Genomic DNA, 21,580 nt, shown 5'->3' with positions numbered 1-21,580 from the left:
TGTCCCGGTTCCAGGACAGCTGAAAGACTTTGGTGGTATCCTTTGTCTCTTAACCCTCACACACCATATTCTCAGTGTACCTATCAGTGTATATGTTAACTGTGACTCCCCTCCATAAGACAGCTCACTAAAAATAAGATCATTGGGCTGGGAAGGAAGCTCAGTTAGTTGAGTGCTTGCCCAAGCATGCAAGAGGCCCTGGGTTTAATGCCCAGCACTACATAAACCAAGTGTGGTGGCACGTGCCTGTTATCCTAGCACATGGGAGGTAGAGGCAAGATAGAAGGATCAGAAGTCCAAGGCCAGCATCAGCTACACCACCACTTGAAGCTAGCTGATGATACGTACACCGATACAAAAAACCCCTCAAACCAGACAATAAGATCTCCATGATCACTCAGTGGTAGAAACGTAGCATAGCATGCATGAGGCTCTACATCAATCTCCAGTACCAAGCACACACATGCACACATGCAGACACGTGGAGACACACATGCAGATACACACATGTACAAGACACACAAACGCACACATGCATAGACACATGAAAACACATAAATGCACACACATACAGACATATGCAGATGTACATGTACACATACATGTAGACACACATGCATGCATGCACACATGCACAAAGCACACATGCATGTACACAGACATGTGAACACACATGGTCACATATACACTCACGTGTGTACACATTACTGACACATGCAAACACACACATACAGGTACAGATGCACACACACACATATACACACACAAAATGGGCCATCAAGATGACTCAGTGGGCACCTGCTACCAGTCCTGGGGACCTGAGTTTGATCCCCGAGACTCACATAATACAAGATTCAACTCCTCCTGACCTGCAGACACTGGCATAGACACTCGAATACACACTAAATAAACACATGTAAAAAGAAGCCCCAAACATCGCACCACCATCCTAACCATAAAACAAAGAAAAGCCCCATGGGATCATGGGAGTTCCTTGCAGCAGGTGCTTAGCAAGGGGTTGACAAACACTTTAAGTATATATAGTGCTTATTTTAAATCTCATCTCTGTCCAGGTTTTCCTTCTTAAGTTGAATTATTTCAACTACTTTACCTTGAATGTGTGCTTCTTCCTCAGGCCATAAAATGTTTCTGAAAGTAATGACTATTTTAAAAGACTCTCCTAACTCTGCTCAAATAATGCCTTTCTATTTTGTACTGGGTACGAAATGGAAGTACAATACCTGCAATATTTGTAAAATGCATTTACATCAATTAAGATAGACTATGAAGAGCCCTCTAGTGGCCAGGTTCTTAATACAGGCTCAAGAAAGAACACCCTCTGTCACCTCTTAATTAATATAAGGGATTTAATTTTAAATTCACCAAGTGTGATGGTTACTCTGCACTGTCAACTTGACCATATCGGAGTCGCGGGGGAGGAGCAGCTCTGGATTATCTGAGGTCTTTTCCAGAGAGGATTCACAGGAGAGGAGACCCACCCTGACATGGGGTCACCATTCCATGAGTTGGGTCCCAGTCTAAATAAAAGGAGAAGGAAGAAGCCGAGCACTGACATTCCTCCCTCTCTCCTTCCTGTGGGGAGACAGCGGCCTTCCCCACCACAATGGATGGTGTCCTTTCAGATCATGAGCCCAGACAAACCTTTCCTTGAGGTTTTAAATGTGTATGGGGGGGGGGGTCAGATTTTTTTGTCACAGCAATTAGAAAACTAATACATACCTGGTACCAAGGGGTGGGGCTGCTGCTACTGTAGACCTGACATGGTGTCCAAAGCTTTTGGAGTTGGTTTGGGAGAGTGTGGGCGAGTGTGGGCGAGCATGAGCAAAGTTTGCAGCTGCAGGGCTGCAGAAGCCCTAGAAGGCCATAAGGAGAGCGCACTGGGCCATCCTCCTGTGAGTTTGGAAAGCTACTATGCGGAGAGAAATGCAGAGACAGGGAGCTCACGGGTTTCAGAGGGAAGGAGGACTCTGTTGGAAACTGGGCTAGAGCACTTATGTTACATTCCAGCCAAGAATTAGGCTGCATTCTGCCCATTTCCTGAAAATCTGAGTGAGGCTAAACCCAAAAGTACTGAGCTAAGTGGTCTGGCAGAAACTTTGAGACAGTGTAACATCCAGACTGTGGTGGCCACTGCTCATTCCTAGAGCCACAGGGAGTGAAGCAGTAGGATGTGGAAAGGCAGAGTTTGGCGAGGAAAGAAACATGTTTGAAGGTACAGACGAGGAAGGTTGAGAGAAAACAGTGCCAGGTGTCCAAGAGCTGAGAGCCTTTGAATGGAAACCCAGTGCTCTCACTGGAACAACGGACAGGTGCCCAGCAGAGGACCCAGCCATCAAAGGTGCCCACTCTCCTCCCACCCAGGCTCCACTCAGGACTGTGCGCATCCTACATCTGTCATTCTTAATCATGTAAACTTTCCCGCAATGCTGCAGGGAGGCTGGAGGAAGGACTGTGCACGTAGGTGAGCATGTCCACGTAGGACTCCTAGAAATGCCTCTCCTCATCAATGTTAGTCTCATCTTTTAAGCGATCACACTTTTCTGTGTAAGTCACCTGATGACAATGATCCTCCACTCACAATTCCTGCCCAGGTTTCCCAAGCTCTGGAGAAGTCTGTTCACCTGTCACAAAGCAAAATTCTTTCAACTGCAGGGTTTCTGGACTGCTGACTCAAGTCCTCCACAGACCATGCACTGAGCCACCCAAGACTTTCCCTGTGGGCTTGGTGGAATTTAAGGCAACACTGACGTCTTCAATCCTCACACCAAACTCAAAGCACTCAGTGTAGCATTGAACAACCCCAAAAGCAGATGTGGCTTAACTGTATTCTCCAGGGCCGCTCAGACAGAGGGAGCTGTCAGTCCTTCCAAGTTCAGAGAATGAATCAAATGCCCATTGGAATAGGGGACAGACCCGAACACACACATGGCCTGTCAGCACTGTCGTAAGTTCCTATGCTTAGGCTTTTAATCCAAAAATATTTCCAAGGTCTGGAGAGATGGCTCAGTGGTCAAGAGCGCATATTGCTCCCATAGAGGACCAGGGTTCAGTTCTCAGCACCCACACTGGGTAGCTCATAACCATCTGTAATTCCAGCTCCAGGAGATCTGATGCTCTCATCTGGCCTCTGATTTAAAAAATCCCATTTCCAAAATTAACAAAATGATATATAGTGACCCCATGAGGCCTGCTGTAACAAAGACAGAATTTCTTAAGCTGTGCAAATTCAAGTCATGATTCAAATTACATGGTTTCTAATTCTATGGGAAGTGGATGGGTGGGTACATTCTGCATGCACATGTGGAAGTTAGAGGACAACTTATGAGAGTTCTCTCCTTCCACCATGTAGGACCCAGGAATTGAACTCAGATCTATCAGAACCTTTACCCACTGAGCCATCAAGGCCCTAATTCACATTTTTATTTCAAATTTACATACATACTAATCCTTAACTCTCTTCTGCTTCATGTCTTTATGCTCCTATTTTAGTGCTTCCTAAAATATGAGTGGGTTACAGCAAAAAAAAAAAAAAAAAAAAAAAAAAAAAAAAAAAAAAAAAAAAAAAAAGTGCCTTAGTACTGAGAGAATGGTCATTTCTAAGGAGAGCTTATCTAACATAATAAGTACGTGTCTTGAAAATCCCGGCAATTGAAAATGAGCAGAAACTGATCAAGGACCTGTGGTTATGTTTTCTGTAGTGTGTGCATGTAACATGTGTGCCTGAGTGTGTGGTGTGTTGTATGTACACATAAGCACACGGGCACAGGCATGAGGACAGAGAAGGATGCTGGGTGTCTTGCTCTATCACTCCCTATTCCCTTGAGAAGGGGCCTCTCATTGAACCTGGGGCTAAGCTGGTGGCCAGAAACCCCAGGCAGCCTCCTGCCTCTGTCCTCCCACAGCAGTAGTTACAGGTGTGTGTGCGGCCATACCCCATTTTTCCTGTGGGAGCTGAGACTCGAACTCGGGTCCTCATGCATAGGCAGGTTGCAGTTACCTGCTGCTCCATCTCCCAGCCCCAGGTCAGTGGTTATTAAACTGCATAAGTAATTCATTTAAGATGGCAAGCTCTCGGGGAGGAGGGCAGAATCCTAAGGAAATCAGCTCTTACTTTATATAAACCCTTGTTTACAAAACCAAATGCTGAGAAAGTGTCAGTATCTGCTGCAAACCCTCCAGTTTGTGATGTCTCTGCTGCCAGCATTTGGAGAGCTGCAAGTCCCTGGAAGGAGCACAGATGTGCAACATTCCAAGATCAGCAGGAATGACATGACAGATTCAGGATGCCAAAGCCACAGCTCAGTTGTCAACACTGACCAGAGACCACAGCGCCAGCAGGAGGGGCTTTAGACGCTGAGTATCATCTGTTCAGGAGAAATCCTGCAGCACCTCAAGGGAACCGCTAATGCTTCCTGCACACAGAAAGAATGTCACGCTGGGCCCTGTGACTCACACCTCAAATCCCAGCCCCTGGGAGGCTGAGGCAGGACGGTTGCTGTTAGTTTGAGGCCAGCTTGGGCTACTTAGTGAGTTCTGGGCCAGCCTGGCTATAGTGTGAGACTCTGTCATGAACAGATGGACGCCAGACAGACAGACAGCGTGTCCTACCCTGTGGATTAGGGTGTCCTCTTCAGCCTCCACTTTGGCCTCCTCCTCTTGGATTAAGCTGAGTCCTCTTTCTTGTGTGGGATCCAGCTGGTCACCCTGCTTCTCGGGCATTTCCAGAGTGACGGCCTTCTCTGCTGGGGCAGCTTTCTCTGTCATGGCTTGGCTCACTCTGAAAGGCTCAGTTTCCACGGGGATGTGCTCTTGCTCTACTGGGGCTGTGACGGGGTACGGCGGGAATGGGGTGACATGATCATAACGAGTGTGCAGGAGCCGCAGGGCGATGTTGCTTGTGGCTAGGAGTCTTGGAATTTCAAACCCGATCTGTGTCTCTGAGAATTTCACACTTCGGCACCTGCCAGTGAGTCATGTTAACAAGGAGGGGACCCAGGTAAGCTCTGGGTACATTTCACACCTGCCCTAAGGGCTATTTTACGTCCCCTTGTTCTAAATCCACAAGGACCGGCTTGTTTCTCAAACACTCTGTGGAGTCCCCCTCACGTCTCCTTTGTGGTGGCAACTCCCGTCTCCTCCAGGTAGCCCTCTTCCTAACACCCCTTAAACGTGGGCCTACTCGGTGCTCCAGCCTAGCCCTCCTCGTCTGCCCCAGTGTACTCTGCTCTAGCTGACCACTTTTGCGGCCTCAGTCACTGCTGATGGGTCTCAACACCAGTTTTGTTTTCTCTGGGCTACAGTAGGAGGGGTGACGTCCCTGAGTGACTGACAAAGGTTCAAGTAAGCCTTCCGTGTGTGACTGTATTTGATTACTTCACTGCAGAGGAATTTATGACATCCCAACAGTGATAAGTGCTGTTACTTCTCCAAACCTACAGGACTTCAGATTTCTGTCTGCCTCGGTACCTTAGAACTTCAAACTCAGCCCTCCAGCACCGAATTCCTCCTTGCAAGCCCCTCCCCCATCATTCTCAAGATCAAGCCGAACCTCCGTATCCCTCACTCTTCTTACACCTACAGAGCACAGAACGATTTCCTCATGTTCTTTTCAAACTATCAGACTATGCAGGTTAGTTCCCCTAACTCCTTGGTGGGCAACATACTCTACAACTGAAGCTGACGCACTGTCTTGGAGTAGACTGGAATCCCACCGCTTTGTCGTGAATGGTCTTGGGAAATATTTCATTCTTGCCTTTTACTAAATATCAGAAATAAAGCTCAGCTTGGTACATTCTGGTAATCCCAGCACTGGGGAAGCTGAGGCATGAGGACGGCAAGTTCAAGGCCAGCCTGGGTGACCTAGCAAGATGCGAGAGGGTGTGGGGGAGGGAAAAGGTGGGGGGAGAGAACATGACCAGTATTTTCAGAGCCAGGACCAGAGCCTATACTTCCTAACTTTTTGCTGGTAGTTCATCCCTGAAATCCAGTCATACTAGTTAATTTGAAGTATTAAGTCCCACGTATCGACCAAGGGATTAGGAACTGTCATCGCTGTCAGGCTGCTTTGCAGACCAGGGAAATACCACACAGATGTCTAAACAACTAGCCAATGAGCATCTATTATTTTTGACAGTTCACAAGTCAAACAACTGAGCTCCGGTCGCCACGTGTAAAGTTCCTTCCACTCCTACTCTGGGGAGAGGAGCACTGGGTGAAGGGCAGGCTAGAACCCAACAGCCACTGGACCAGACTGGATCTGGACTAGACCCCAGGCTACCATGGCTCCGCACATTGACGCATAAGCCTCAAGCCAGCACCACCAAGTCAAGAACCATAATCACCGTTTTCTGAGGCCCTACTGAAGCCCACTCAGCAAGAGTAAGCAGTTCCCAAGGTGAGAAAGGCCAGTGGAGACAAAAGCCCGGCTGGCCGACTTCTAACGCCAGCTTTCCCACCTGCCACAGGGCCTGCCTGCTGCATCTGAAAGAACCAGTGGAGGTACCTTGGATTCTTCTTGAGGTTGGCCCACATGTACAGGGTGACGTTCTCATCTTGAATGACTTTTTCCATATTCCCACTGTCCAGATCTGCCAAGGTACTAGCGTGCTGGGAGAGAAAACGGAAAACATTACCAAGTGCCAAAGCGTGATAAAATTATATAACTTAGGAAAGTTGCTCATCACTCATAGACGGGGTTCCTTTTATTAATTTGTTTAAGGACTAATCCAGGTGAAAATAAGTTTCAATCAAAGTGGCAAATAATTCTTTAAAAAACAATAATCTAGGAGCTATGGAGACGGCTCAGTGGTTAAAGTGCTTGCCACATAAGAGGGAGGCCCAGAATCTGGATCTGAAGAATCCAGGTAAATGCCAGGTAGGCACGGTGGCTGCCTGTAATTCCAGTCTGGGGAGGTGAAGACAGGGGGTCGCAGGAGCAAGATGGCCCCCGAGGCTAGCTCTATTGGTGAGGTCTGGGTTCAACTGAGATTCCCCAGGCTGAAGACAGGGGGTGGGGCACAACCAAGGACAACATTTGATGTTAGCCCTGGGCCTCCACACACGTGCGCACACGAGTGTACACATACATGCATGCACACCACATATACACATGTGCGACAGTAAAAGATCAGGCTCAGTACAATAGCCCAGCCTGCCCTTTCCCGTTGCCTACTCCAGATCTGGAGCCGGCCACGTTCTCCTGTCCACGCCATCTCTTCTTCCCATGCCGTAATTGTCACTTCTGTGAGGTGCTGGGGATCGAACCTAGGGTCTCTCACAAGCTAGGCGAATGCTCTAGCACTGAAACACACCCCCACTTTCTCTGGTTGTCGTTGATGCGGTAAAATCTGGCTTGCACCAATATCTCTATTTTAAATTTAATATAATATACAAAAGGTGAGAAAAAATTGCTGCATCTATTTTCTCTTAAAAATCTTAACCAGGCACAGTGGCACACATCTTTAATCCCAGCACTTGGGAGGCAGAGGTAGGCAGATCACTGTGAGCTCGAGGCCAGCCTGGTCTACATAGTGAATTCTACACAGTGAGACCCCATCTTTAAAAAAAAAAAAAATAACCTACAAAAAACTCAAAATAAAAATCTTGATTACTAATAATCACATTTCTTTGCCTTACAACATAATAGTTGTATGTATACCACCACTAAGGAGAATCTCAGTGAAAGATACCTATTCTAAGCTCTCATCACAGTACTTTCCAAACTCAGACTCTACCCCACCAATGTTATCCAAACTGTGTTCTAGACCAAAAGAAACCAAGACATCAAACAGACAAAAGCAACGTATGCCTGACAATCAAGTTCTGATTCAAAAGACAGAAACAATTAAAACATCTATAAAAGCCATTCATGAGGCATTTTGAATACGCACTGGATGCTACAATTATAATTATAATAATATAATAATATAAGATATGAGATATTCGGGGGTGAAATACCATAACACTGAAACTTCTGAATGGTGCAAGTGAAACAGATTTAAAAAATGATAAAGGGGCTGGAGAGATGGCTTGGCGGTTAAGAACACTGACTGTTCTTGCAGAAGACCCAGGTTCGGATCCCAGCACCCACATGGCAGCTAACAACTGTCCATAACTCCAGTCCCAGGGGATCCAACAGCCTCTTCTGACCTCCATGGGCACTGTACGACACCGGTGCATTTACCTACACGCAGGCAATACACGCATACACATAAAATAAAAATAATGAATAAAATAGTTTAAAAAATGATAAAGCATTTAAAAACTTGAATTTTATATGTTATTAAATGAAGCAGAAAATTTATTGTCTACATAGAAAACATACGATTCATGGTATTGTTCTTTTCAAATATTTTTTGATTTTTATTTTATGTGTATGAGTGTTTTGTCTGCATGTGTGTAAGTGCATCCCTGTCATGCAATGCCTCTGGAGGTCAGAAGAGGGCATTAGGTTCTCTGGAACTGGAGTTACCGATGGTTCTTAGCTGCCATGTGGGTGCTGAGAATCGAACCCGGGTCCTCTGTAAGAGCAGTCAGTGCTCTTAACTGCTGAGCCATCTCTCCAGCCCCATCATGGTACTACTAATGGCACTGTTTGTGGTGCTATTCAGGGTGCTGGTCATGGTACAAGTCTTTTAACCTCATGGTCACACATACTTATCAAAATAAAAATTAGAGAAAAAATAGGATGCCAATAATTGTAATGTGTGTCAATTGATCTAGAGTAAATATCTAATGTTACTTTGTGAATTTCTTTATGAATTCGGTAAATTTTAGCAAGTATAAGAAAAACAACCTTATAGCTACCTGATAATGTTTTGTCTTTTTTTTTTTTTAATATTTTTTGAGGCAGGGTCTCCCTGTAGTCCCAGCTGACCTGGAATTCTCTATTTAGACCAGGCTGGTCTTGAACTCACAGCCTAGGACTGCTGGGATTAAAGGCGTGTGCCACCACGCCTGGATTGTTTTGTTTCTTTAACAGTTGCTAAAAATAACATGTGCTTTATTTCATTGCCTTTTCTGACAGTTTTAATTTTTTTAAGAAACGGGCAATACTGGCTTGTTGCATACTGTAAGGCTCTAACACTTGTCAAAGTTAGTACATTAGGAAAGTGTCCCCCATACTCCGAGAAGAAGCTCTGTGGCAATGTTGAACTTCAGATGGAGGAGCTCCTGAAGTCGGAGAATCGACCCTTGGTGGTGTTCTATAGTTCTGTCTGGCAGATCGCATGATGGAGTTTCCAATAAAGTTAGCTTTAGCTTCTGAATGAGCTATAAGGTAAAAGAATGTTCAAATCAGTCAACTGAAAGAGTCAAAGGAAACGCAAAAAAGGGTTGACCCGTCACTTTCCACTCAAGGAGCATCTTAGTAAAAAGGATGAAATTCTTTCCTGTATTTATTCTACAATTTAAGATCACAGAGAAATGAAGCACTTAGAACAACAGAAAACAAAATAAAATTCCCCTTTGCTTCCATCTCTGTGTGGGTCAAAGCTTTCAGTAAAGGAATCACAACTCACGGTTGCTTAGGAACTGTGGGTCAACAGCAATGTATTAGTCCATTTTCTGTTGCTATCACAGAACACAATGGCTTTCTTTGGTGCTAGGGAGTAAGAAACTGTTCTTGGTTTTCAAAATAATCTGTCTTAAACTATGGCGAGTCTTGCTAGTGTGATGACTCTAGAGGATGGGGGTTCCTACAGAAACAAGGTAGCTATGGAGCTGGAAGCTAGAGCAGATGTCCTGGCCTTGAGGATTGACTTAAATCATGTCTACATGATGAGGCACCCACAGAAACCCCAGACAATGGGGCTCAGGTAGATTTCTGGCTGATAAAGACATTGCTGAAGATAGGACCTCAGAACTCACATCGCCACCTCGCCTCTGTCCGCTGTGCCATTCTAACAAGATATCACCTCTGAGAAGGGAGTTGTGGGATCCCTATTTACAGTTGGTTGCTCATAAGTACCAGTAACCTGAGGTACGACTGGAAGGTGCACACAGATTTGTAGGATCATGCCCTCAGCATGCAGGGGCGACGTAATCTCTCAGTAGTTAGTGTCGGCATCAAACTAAATGATACCCAGCTGGTGTCCAGAGAATTGGAAAAGAGGTGGGTGGGTGGGTGTGTGGGTGTGTGTGTGTGTTCTTTGGTGTCAGGAATGCTGTATCAAGATAAGTCTTACTTCTTGAATTGTGCTGGACTTCCTGATTTGGGGATTCCTATCTTTCCACTCTGGATAACTGTGTCTGTGACTGCCGCCTCACTCTACCCTGTCCTGCCCTTCCGCCTTGCACACCTTCACTCCTCTTCCTTCTTCTCTCTTCATGCTGTGTATCCTCAAATTCTTTGAGGCTAACTTATTCATTTGTGTTTAAGGAGTGCCAGTGGATACATTTATCAGCTAAAAATGAGCCAAACATCTTTTCTCGTCTTTTGCAGAGTGTATTTTCCTGATATTCACAGTAGTTTGGGATTCCTGGCTATCCCAGTCTCTCTTGTTCTGACCTTGGCTTTGCCCTTTGATGGCCCTTTAAGATAGTCTGAAGCCATGAGGCATTAGTAGACACTATCTGGGAACTCTCACTTTCTGACTTTTTCTATGGCCTAGAGCATTCTCCTTATTTATTTTATAAACTAAACTATATAAAGTCATTCAAGTTTCCTCAGTAGTTTAAAGTACATTGTAGAAACTCCTACGGCTATCCATCTTACTTGTAGACACGGACGTTAGAATATTCTTATTTATCTTTAAGCTCCCAGTGCCTACGAAGCAAACAGGAACAAGGCACTGCCATACACACGCAACACTCACAGTGAAAGCCATTGTTTTATGCACCAAAAAGGTAACTTAAAAATGTCTACTCAAACAAGTTATGGCACTGAAATAGTGGTCGACGTGTTAGATTTCTGTCTCTGTGACAAAACACTTAAAGGCATCAGCTTATGAGGAGGAGAGACTCATTTTGAGTCTGTTTTAGAGGTCTCAGTCCCTGTTGTGTGGCTCTGTTGCTTTCTAGAAGGCCGGTGGGTGGGAAAACAGAACATTGCTGCAGGGAACAGAGCTGGGAGGAGCTAACATCCCCTTCCGAACGCAGTCCCAGTGATCTGATTTCTTTCCACCAGTTCATAGCCCCCGAGAAGTCCCACCACATCCCAAATCGCACCATGGGGGCAAAGCATTTAACACACAGACTTTTGGGGCTGAGGTGGTGCTTAAAATCCAGATGATGTCAGTTGGGAATGAAAACCATCCACACATCTCCAAGCTCTTTATATTACACATACGATTTTTTTTTTTTTTTGCTTTAGACAGAGAAATACATATTTCAGGTTTATGTTATGTTATAAGATAGAAAGGGGTAAGAGTTGTAAAAATAACGATTGGAAAGATTACCTGTCTCTATGGTCCAGAGTTCAGAACTACTTGTGTCATGAATTGGCAAGGACTTAATTTTTGGTTTTAGAGTATCGACCTGTAACTTGAGTCACACTTCAGGGCGAAGCTGAGGTACTTACAGACAGCACTAGTTTGCTTTTCTCGATCACTTGCTCGAAAGTCTCTTTCGTTTCCTCTTCCCACAAGCTAATGAAAGTGTTCATCTCTTGGGGTACTGAGGGATCGGGGCTCCCGTCACACTGAATGTAATGCTTCCACTGGGGAATAAAACGTGAAAGGTCACACTTACGAAGATGCCGCCGAAGATGAAGTCACTTTTGAAAACTGTATTTTTCTATGTGGGGGTGCATGCACACTATGGCGTGTGTGTGGAGGCAGAGGACAACTTGCAGGAGTCAGTTCCCTCCTTCCGCCTAAGGATTAAACTCAGGTCATCAGGCTTAGTGGCAAGCACCTTCACCCACTGAGCCATCTCACTGTCCCTAAATTACATTTTGGGAAGTCTGAGTTCTAAATCCATTTTTTCCCAGTTTAAAAGCAAAACAAAACAAAAACACTATGGATGTTAACCAGTAACTTGCTGTAAAACATATAACCAACTAAATAAACCAACAAAAACCACCAGCTCTCCCCTCATCGGATTTCCAATCTTCATCATTTGGCTGGGCAGAGCTGTTTAGATCCTCTGGCTTGGATTTGATTTGCTTTACATTGCTTTCCTGTCTACTCACAGTGCTTATGTCTAGGGGCCAATATTTGAAGTCATTTCTTCCCCTTTACTAGTTACTGTCCCACTGGCATTTTGGGAGTCCTCACCTGTCAGCCACACAAACTTGATGTTGTCATCGCACTGTGCTTACAATTTTAAAATAAAAAGGCCCACATGCTTTACTGAAAGGTTTCCAGTTTTCTTCTAATACTTGGTCCCCATTGTTTGTAAGGTCATGCTTTTTGATCAAGACCAAACTGACTTATAGACATTTTTGTTGTTGTTGTTCTTTGAGACTGGTTCTCCCTGTAGCCCCAGCTGATCTGGAACTTGCTATGTACACCAGGCTGGCCCAGATCTCACAGGGATCTGCCTGCCTCTGCCTCCAGAGTGCTAGGGTTTAAGGTGCACACCACCCTGCCCGGCTCTTACACATCTTTATGTTCTGATGATTTCATTGTTAAAGTTATTGATCGCTTGCTTGTGTGAGTGCACGTGTGTGGTGCCCACGGTGACAGACGAGGGTTTGGGGTCTTTATCACTGTCCACCTTTCTCTTTGAGGCAGGGTCTCTCCTTGAACCTGGGGCTCACATTTTCTGGGCTGGGCTAGAAGCCAGAGAGCCCCAGTGGTGCTCCCGTCTCTTCCTCCCGCTCAGAGCTGGGGTTACAGGTGTTTGCAGGGCCGACCAGCTCGTGCCATCAGAACTCTTGACCCCAGGACCGCAGAGCTCCTCACCACTGAGCCATCCCACCAGGCGTGCCGGTTTGCTCAGGGCATGCGCCCAGTCCAAATCCAGAATTTCCCACAAATTTTATTCAACACATTTATTTTGTGAAGACGAATTTTCTATGTCAGTCTTTGGCAGCTTCAAACTTTTCCCCACGGCTTCCTCCCGTCCCCCACTGCAGAACGAAGAGCCCGGGCCTTGGCCCACCTGGGCTTCCCCTGGGGCGTGCTGCAGGGGCTCGGCCTCCTGTGGCCACAGGAGAGCTCCACTGCCTGCCACGCACCTCGTTCCAGCGCCGTACCTCCGCAGAGCTTCTCCTTAGCGTGTCCAGAGCCCACCTTGACTTTGAACTTGCCTTTTTCTCCAGGCTCAATCATCTTGAGCTTCTGACTGAAGTGAGGGGAGGGGCGTGCAACGAGTCCGGTCACCGCAATGCCTGGAGCCCACTCCAGGGCTGTGCACCGGTCTGACTGCATCGCTGCTGGACTCAGGGGTGAGGGAGGTTGGGGGAGGACCGAGAGAGAGAAGAGAGAGGGGATATGGGGCAGCCAACGCACACATTTACCGCTGAAGCAAGTCCCCGCACTCCCAAACAAAGAGCGCAGTGACATCTGACGCACGGATTGGCCGACTGCCACACGTGTCACGAAAACGATGAAAGTGAAATAGTGTGAGAATTGCCAAAATACAACACGGGCGTGAAGTAAGCACATCCTGCTGGAAAACGGTGCTGATGCGGGGTTTCCACAGACCTCCGATTATAGACAAATCAAAACCGCAGCGTCTGAGAAGAGCAGTGAACCGAGCTCGTGTGGAGTCCCAACACCTGCACCAGCCGGGGGTAGCAATGCACAACTGCTGACAGCGGCTTTCTACAAAGTTCTACCAATGTCTTCTGCCGAGGAATGTGTTTATCAAGCCAGAAATTCTGTTTTTCGGAGACAGGGCGTCCCTGTAGCTCCAGCTGGCCACAACAGATGACCTCCATTTCACAGAGAGCCACCTGCACCTGCTTCCTGCTGGGATTAAAGGTGTGCACTTCCATCAAAGGACTGCGAGCTTCCACGTGCATACTGGGACTCAAACCCAGGTCCTCTACAAGAACAGGAAGTGCTCTTAACAGCTGAGCTGCCTCCCCAGCAAAGACTTAAAGAAAAAAATAGATAAATTTAAAGTTTCCCCCAAACCAAAATTGGATCAGGCTACAATTTCCTGGTAATTACAGAAATAAGAGCTCAAGAAAGGAAATAAAATCGGTCTCACCTTGGAAAGGGCTCTGGTGTCTCGTTTTAGCTTCTCGGCTTCAGGAAAGCAGCCCTCCAGCAAAGAGAGCTCTTCAAGCTCCACATTTCTCCTTCCTAGGTCCTGTCCCATAAGGAGAGACATCGATTTGCTCTTTTGTTTCCGTTCCATGTTTCACAAGTAACATCTAGAATTTATTTGGCTGAATATATAGTTTCAAAATAAGCAGTTAAATTCATTTGAATAAAGCGGATACTACCAAGACATTCAAACGGGTTTCCTGAGCGCAGACTCCAGACTCTCCCATTTCTAGGGACTGAGGTCTGTTTTCCTAACACTAAGATACTATTTGTCCTGATGCTGCTTTAGCACAGATCACAGCGCCCGTCCCAATCTGCACTAACTTGTCAGGTGGCACAGGGAGGGGGTGTGACCAGCTTCGTGAGAGACCGTGCTGGTGAAAGGACAAGTTACAGGTTCTACTGGACCCAAACCCTGAAAACGTGTATTTTTAATACTTTGTGTGAAGAACAGGAAGCCAGCAACGTGCTCCTCTGTCACGTATCAAAGGCCGTGCTGTCCTGAGGAAACATTTGCACAGGTAATTATTTGAGCACTGGGGCAGACACACTGCAAGGAGAACTGAACGCACCGCGACAAGGGTACACCTCAACATTTGTTTTGAATGACAAGATTCAAGCAAAAACTTAAATAAATCCTACATCTGGTGAATCATTAGCTTCCGATTTGATTGGCAATGCCATTAACATGGGGACTTCTCCTTTGAGACACGGTCTTTCTATGCAGCCCCGGCTAGCCTGGAGCTCACTAGTAGACATCACACTCAAGAGATCTGCCTGCTTGTCTTCGGAGTGCTGGGATTAAAGGAGAACACCACCGTTCCCAACACATATATCCAGTTGTCTTCTGCTGAGGTGGATGTACAGAGATTTAAAAACTAGGAGCAATGCTATTCTCTTCCTAACTAAAAACCTGGATACAAATGTCATTTGTTTGTGGTAGGACTGGGCTGGGCCAGTCCACAGAGGACTAGATGTTACTGGTTGCTACAGGCCGAGGACACAGCAGACCTGATAGCACAGAGCTTAGTCTTTAGTAGGACTCACTGAGGGTCAGTCACCTTTACTTCCAGTCGATGCCATTTCTCTTTCTCAGCCCGCTCTGTCTCCAGTCTTTCCAGTTCTTCCTTTTCAGATTTCAAACGAGCTTCATCTGAGGAACCCAAAAGACAAGAATTGCTCTCCAGGAACGAATCCCAGTATTTCAGGTTCTCGAGAGTCTTCCACATATTTCCAACATAGCGTATGATATTTCATAGTATTCACAATCTTTATTTTGTGGTGGAAATGAGAAGTGCTAGCTTTCTAGACTTAAAAAAGAATAAGAAATAGGCTTCCCACAAATTGGTGACTTATAAATCACATTATTTACATAGCAGGCATGCACATGCGCACACACACACAATTAGCATACAAAAGAATGGGCTCCATTTTTCAAAAGACAAGATTATACATTAAAAATCAACATAGGGGCCGGGCGTGGTGGCATACACCTTTAATCCTAGCACTTGGGAGGCAGACGTGGGCGGATCTTTGTGAGTTTGAGACCAGCCTGGTCTACATAGTGAGTTCCAGGACAACTGGGGCTACAAGGAGACCCCGTCTCAAAAAAGGCAAAACAAACAAACAAACAAAACATAGAACCTGAGTCTTTAAAAAACCTTAATATAAATCTAGAGATACTGAATTCTAATAGCCATAACCATTAAAATTATTCATAATTTTAAAGTCACTTTTTCATATTTTAATTGACTTACTCTTGTAATAATGTTGCATTTTAGTGAATGAGGTTGGCATTCTAACTGGCAGATAAATATTGTTGAACTACAAGAAGTTAGGCCGTTCTGTGTATTTTTTTGCTAGTGTGTATTTCCCATCTTTGACAAATTTGGTTTTCAGAATTCTTACTCCCCAGTCATTACCAATGCCCTTAATTTCATTAGTAAACATAAACACTTTAAAGTGGGGTTGGCAGGGTTGGCAAATAGCAGGTGATTGCTGAATCTGAATGTCTGATAAACTGCATTTTTTGTAATTTAAATATACTTCAAATAGTGCATGCAGCAAAATAACCCAAATTAGCCATTGTTTATCAGACACTGAATTTTGCTGAGGTCCTGCACTTTATCTGGTCACACTACTTCAGGATATTTAAATATGACTGCTGTGCGCCAATGGATCCCTCTGAATCCCTCTAAGTGGTAGCAATCCATCATTAAATAACGTAATTAGAAAAAGTACAGAATCTTTTAAAATGTGGCTACTGACAGAACCACTGGCTGGCCTGTCTGGGCCACACAGCAGAAGACACGGGTGCTCGGTGCTTAATACCTTCCTCTTTCAGCCGTCGCTCCTCCTCCTCTTGGAGCAGCCGCAGGCGCTCTGCTTTGCTTAGCTTCTTCTTCTTACTGGCAGACTGAAATAAGACAACATAAAAAGGTTACAAGCAGAAGCTGCCAGTGCCCAAGCCACTGAACACATCACTTCAAACAGAAATCATGGGGGCTGGAGCGGTGGCTCAGTGGTTAAGAGCGCAGGCTGCTCCTAAAGAGGGCCAGAGTCTGGTTCCCAGTGCCCACATAGCAGACCACAACCATCTGTAAACCCAGTTGCAGGGCATCTGACGCCCTCTTCTGGCTTTTGCAGGCATTGCACACGTGGGGCACAAATATATTTTCAGGTACATACACATACATAAAAATAAATCTTTGTGTAAAAATAGTTATGAAAACATTCTTGCTTTTATGAAGCCTATCTTTGATGTGCATTCATTCAACAGGTAAGACAGCTGCTGATTCCTGCCCAGCCTAGACTCTGGGCAGTGCAGGGATAAATCTGGAAACACATATGCAATCAGAGAAACCATTCCACAGCGCAGAAACCACGACGGGGATATGTGATTGGCATAATTCTTGAATTTTCTATTTCTAGACTGTTAAAATGCTACAAAAGAAAATTCAAAGCCACATCCCATTGTGAGAGAAATCAAATCAAATGCTGTGAAGAGAGTTTGGAAATGCTGTATCCATCATTAACATCAAGGGAAATCCTTTTATAACAGGTTGTTAGCTATTGCATCTTGTTTAGGATTTGTATTTATGTTCGTGAACTGACTTGTAATTTTCCTTTCTTATGTTATCTTTAGTCATTCAGGTAACTCAAAACGAATTAAGGAGTCTTCTTCTTCTTTTTCCTATGCTGGAAAAATTTGCTTTTGAGTGAATAGTTAGCTAAAAAAAGACTCATGGGCCTAGAATTCCTTTCTGGAGAGATTTACAACTATTCATTTAATTTTTAAAATTTATTTTTATTTTATGTGTATGAGTGTATTGCCTGCACGTGTCTAGATGTACCTGTGTCATGCAACACTAGTTGAGGTCAGAAAAGGGCATCAGATCCCCTGGAACTGGAGCTATAGACAGTTGTTAGCCACCATGTGGTGCTGGAATTTGAACCCTGGTCCTCTTCAAGAGCAGCCAATGCTCTTAACTGCTGAGCATATCTCCAGCCCAATTTAATTTTTTTTTTTTTTTGTCTTTTGAGACAGGGTCTCCTTGTAGTCCCAGCTGTCCTGGAACTCATTATGTAGACCAGGTTGGCCTCAAACTCACAAAGATCTGCCTACCTCTGCTTCCCAAGTGCTAGGATTAAAGGCGTGCACCACCACGCCCAGCTTAATTTTAAAATAATAGACATGTTCAGGTTTTCTAGTTTTTCAAAGAAATCAGTTTTTCAAGTTATTTGTCTAATTTATCTGTGTCTTCTAATTCATTAGCATATAAAGCTGTTTAAATAATGTCATTAGTTCGTGTTTTCTTGTTTTTAATTTTTATCTCTTTTCTATGTCTTTATATCTATTAAATACCAGATAATATGAATTTTGTCCTTTTTTTAAAATAAGTAAATTTTGGCTCATTTATTCAATTATTTTAATAAACCTTAAGATACTGTCACATGCTAATCTTTCAAATATATCAGTAAATCGACAGGAATCTTTGTATAGATTCTTACACTAAAATGAGAAAGCAAAAACAGTTAACTAATGCCTTACAATAAATTATAAAATAGTCTTTTTTTTTTTTTGTCTTTTTGAGACAGGGTCTCCGTACAGCCCTGATTGGCCTGGAACTTGCTATGTAGACCAGGCTAGCCTCGATCTCATAGAGATCCACCTGCCTCTGCCTCCTGAGTGCTGGGATTAAAGGCATGTGTCACCATGCCTGGTTTTTAATTATAATTTTTTTTTTGGTCTTTTTGAGACAGGGTCTCCCTGTAGCCCCAGCTGTCCTGGAAGTATGTAGACCAGGCTGACCTTGAACTCACAGAGATCCGCCTGCCTCTGCCTCCCAAATGCTGGGATTAAAGGCATGTGTATAATTTTTAAAGATTTGTTTTTATTGATGAGGATGCGTGTATCTGTGGATGGATATGGGCACAAGAGTACAGGTGCCCACAGAGGCCAGTGGATTGCCTGGATCTGGAGTTATGGATGGTTTTGAGCCACCTGATGTGGGAGCTGGGAACCAAATTCAAGTCCCTCTGCAAGGGAAGCTGCGTGCTCTTTACTGCTGACCATCTCTCCAGCTCCTAGTTATAAAGGATTTTTGAAGGTACTACAGAGGAATTGAAGAGCTCAGGCTGCTGGGGCAGCTGCAGGAAGAGCAAATTGCAACCTTAGAGTCAAGAGGTTAGCCTGGGCCTCAGGGAGGAATCATGTGAGCAAGTGCTTGAGGGCTTGGGCACAGATCTCTCCTGCGTGCTTGCCGCTGACTTCTGTTTCTGTTCTTTTTCCTTCCCCCACCCGGGGTTTTTATCCTTCTCTCTTCCTCACTGGGATACGTCATTACATTTAAGCATTTTTCTTCTTCTGACATAAATATTCAGGGCAGCCCGATTTCCCTTTGCTGTTTTAGCTACATTTCACAAATCTAAAGTATTTTCCTTATCATTAAAATAATCTTGACCCACTTCAGATGTTTGAAAGGTTCTGAGCGCACTGCATCGTCCAGTTCACACTCGATTTTGTTGCTGTTTGGTTGAGGTTACAATTCATGTTTCCAGGGGTTTCTATCCTGTGAGTTTTGAACAGCTTTATACCACAGTCTGTCAACTTTAGAACACGTACAAGGGCTGGAAATGTGTCAGGCGCTGGCTACCACGCTCTGAACGTGTCTGATCTGTTTATGCTGCTACCTGCTAGGTTACCTGCTAGGCCTGTGCTTCTTACGGTCTACGAACGGCTGCAAGGACAGACGACAAGTGCAGACCTGTCTGTTTCTCCTTGGGAGTTCTCTGACCTTGTGTGTCACATATATCAAGACTATAAGTATACAGAAGTTTAAGTTATGTTTTATATTCAAGTTTAAAATTATATTTCCTTATTCTGTCAAATCTTTGTCAGCATCGAGTGGCGCTGAGTCTACAGGCATCTCTCTCGCAGTTACTAAGTCTGCAAATACAGCCACATGCACGTTAATTTTTCTAGCGTTTCCATAGCATGGCTTTTCCATCGTTCCATCTTCAATGCTTCTGGGTCTTTATTTTTACACTTGGGCCTAAGTACTGTGTTTGCAGCGTCATGCAGCCTGGTTTGGGGTCTTCTTGGCATCTCTGAGGGTCATTCCACCACTCTCTCTCCTACTTTGAAGCTCTAAACTGCTCTATAATCTCAGTAGCCAATCCACAAAACCAACACCTAACAGCACGGCCTTCATCCTCTTGTCAATCAGTCACATTGTTTACCCATTAACCAACTGGTGAACACACAGGGTGTTTGCTGTTACAGGTCTTAGTCACACTGTTTACCCATTAACCAACTGGTGAACACACAGGGTGTTTGCTGTTACAAATCTTAGCTCAATTATTTTATGGTTTTACATTTATTTAGTGTGTGTGTATGTGTGTGGGTGCACACATACCATGGTGTTTTACATTTATTTAGTGTGTATGTGTGTGTGTGCACATACCATGGCATTTTACATTTTGTGTGTCTGTGCACGCGTGTGCTTGCACGCGCACATACCATGGCAGGCATGTGGAGGTCAGAGGACAACCTGCAGGGGTTGACCCTCTTCCCACATGTGGGTCCCAGGAACCCAATTCAGGCCCTCCAGCATGGCAGAAGCACCTTTACCCCAGAGCCATCTTGCCAGCCCTCAATTACTTTTTAAAAGTAATGTTATGTTAATTATTTTATATCTTACATATCTAATACTTCACACCTCTCCTGAAAACTAGGTTTTGTTTGTGAGAAAGTGCTTTTGTTTAAACTTTTCTGAAAACTCTTTTAGTACAGAATTGTAAGCTGGCAGTTCTCTCAGCACAGGGAAGGCACTGCCCCTGACTTCCGGGACAGAGCACGTCCTCCCTGGTTTTGCACAGGTCCCACAGGGCAGCCAAGCACAGACAGAAGCTGAGGCCTCCCACCGCTTTGGTTCCCGGTCCCTCTTGTTTCTCCTGCTCATTTCCTCCATTCCTCAGAACTTTGAAGATGGCAGTATTGGTCTGCAGTGCACAGTCAACATTTCTGTTGGTTTTTAGCAAAAAGGATAGTCCTTAAAAATCTTAATCCCAATAAAATGGAAATGGGAAAATCAAAAGGATATTTTTGATAATTTAAAAAAATCATTAGATTTTTTTTCAGTTAGAGCTTCATTTTTAGTCCATTCAGAGCACAGGATACATCTCCCATTTACCTACCTGACAAGCCCAGTCTTCGGTCTTCAACCAACTGGCCAATCAGACCCTTTTCTATCAGACACAGCCTGTATCCATCTTTTGGTATAAGTAAAGATGTAAACATGCGACCTGTGATGATCAACCTCATTTCTGAGTGCAGGTAGGTATTTTAGATATTTTTCTAAAAAATGTAATTATAGACCTGGGGCTGTGTTCAGTGGCAGACTGCCTTCCTAGCAAGCACAAGGCCAAGGTCTGGTACCCAGCATTGAAATAAACAAATAATAAAATGCAACATTAGTGTCCTGATCTTGGCTACTTAAATGCTGTTTCGTAGACACCAGGACTTAGCTGGGGCAATGTCTCAGTGGGCAACTTACTTGCCATGCAAGCACGAAGTCTTAAGCTTGGATCCCCAGCACTCACACAAAATAAGCTATGTATTAATGCATGCATCTGTAATCCCAGAGCTAGGGTGGGGGTTGGCAGAGATGGAAGGAGCCTGGAGCTCACTGGCCAGCCAGTCTAGCCAACTGGTGAGCCCCTGGCCCAAAGAAAAGACCCTATCTCAAAAACTAAGGTGGCGAGCAATAGAGGAAGACACCAGATATCAACCTCTGGCTTCCACATGAACAGACGCATGGGCGCGCACACACACAAATACACCTGCACGTGCCCCCCCCCCCCCCAAAAAGGACCCAAAATTTTAAAAACACGGAGCC

The 21,580-nt window shown here is 44.8% G+C and overlaps 1 protein-coding gene across 6 annotated transcripts in view; it reads right to left on the bottom strand.

Annotated features, from left to right (window-relative positions):
- The window catches only part of Casc1 (cancer susceptibility 1), a 53,995-nt gene that overhangs the window by 16,464 nt on the left and 15,951 nt on the right, over positions 1 to 21,580 (bottom strand). For 5 of the 6 annotated variants that reach the window (XR_003850005.1, XR_003850004.1, XM_029564953.1 and 2 more), the window contains 7 exons: positions 16,512 to 16,596; positions 15,242 to 15,333; positions 14,122 to 14,223; positions 11,540 to 11,677; positions 9,145 to 9,291; positions 6,524 to 6,627; positions 4,630 to 4,981 (listed from right to left, as the gene is read on the bottom strand). Coding sequence is in view for 4 of the 6 variants with exons in the window: in XM_029564953.1 (XP_029420813.1) it covers positions 4,630 to 4,981; positions 6,524 to 6,627; positions 9,145 to 9,291; positions 11,540 to 11,677; positions 14,122 to 14,223; positions 15,242 to 15,333; positions 16,512 to 16,596 (1,020 nt within the window). In the remaining 2 variants the exon portion in view is untranslated. Of the gene's footprint in view, positions 1 to 4,629; positions 4,982 to 6,523; positions 6,628 to 9,144; positions 9,292 to 11,539; positions 11,678 to 14,121; positions 14,224 to 15,227; positions 15,336 to 16,511; positions 16,597 to 21,580 lie in introns of those variants that run through there. The other variant, XM_029564954.1, reaches the window with a different exon arrangement.

This window comes from Nannospalax galili, unplaced genomic scaffold, assembly GCF_000622305.1.
Source record: "Nannospalax galili isolate Female #2095 unplaced genomic scaffold, S.galili_v1.0 scaffold917, whole genome shotgun sequence".
Classification (NCBI taxonomy): Eukaryota; Metazoa; Chordata; class Mammalia; order Rodentia; family Spalacidae; genus Nannospalax; species Nannospalax galili.
This window is presented reverse-complemented; position numbering and strand designations above follow the sequence as displayed.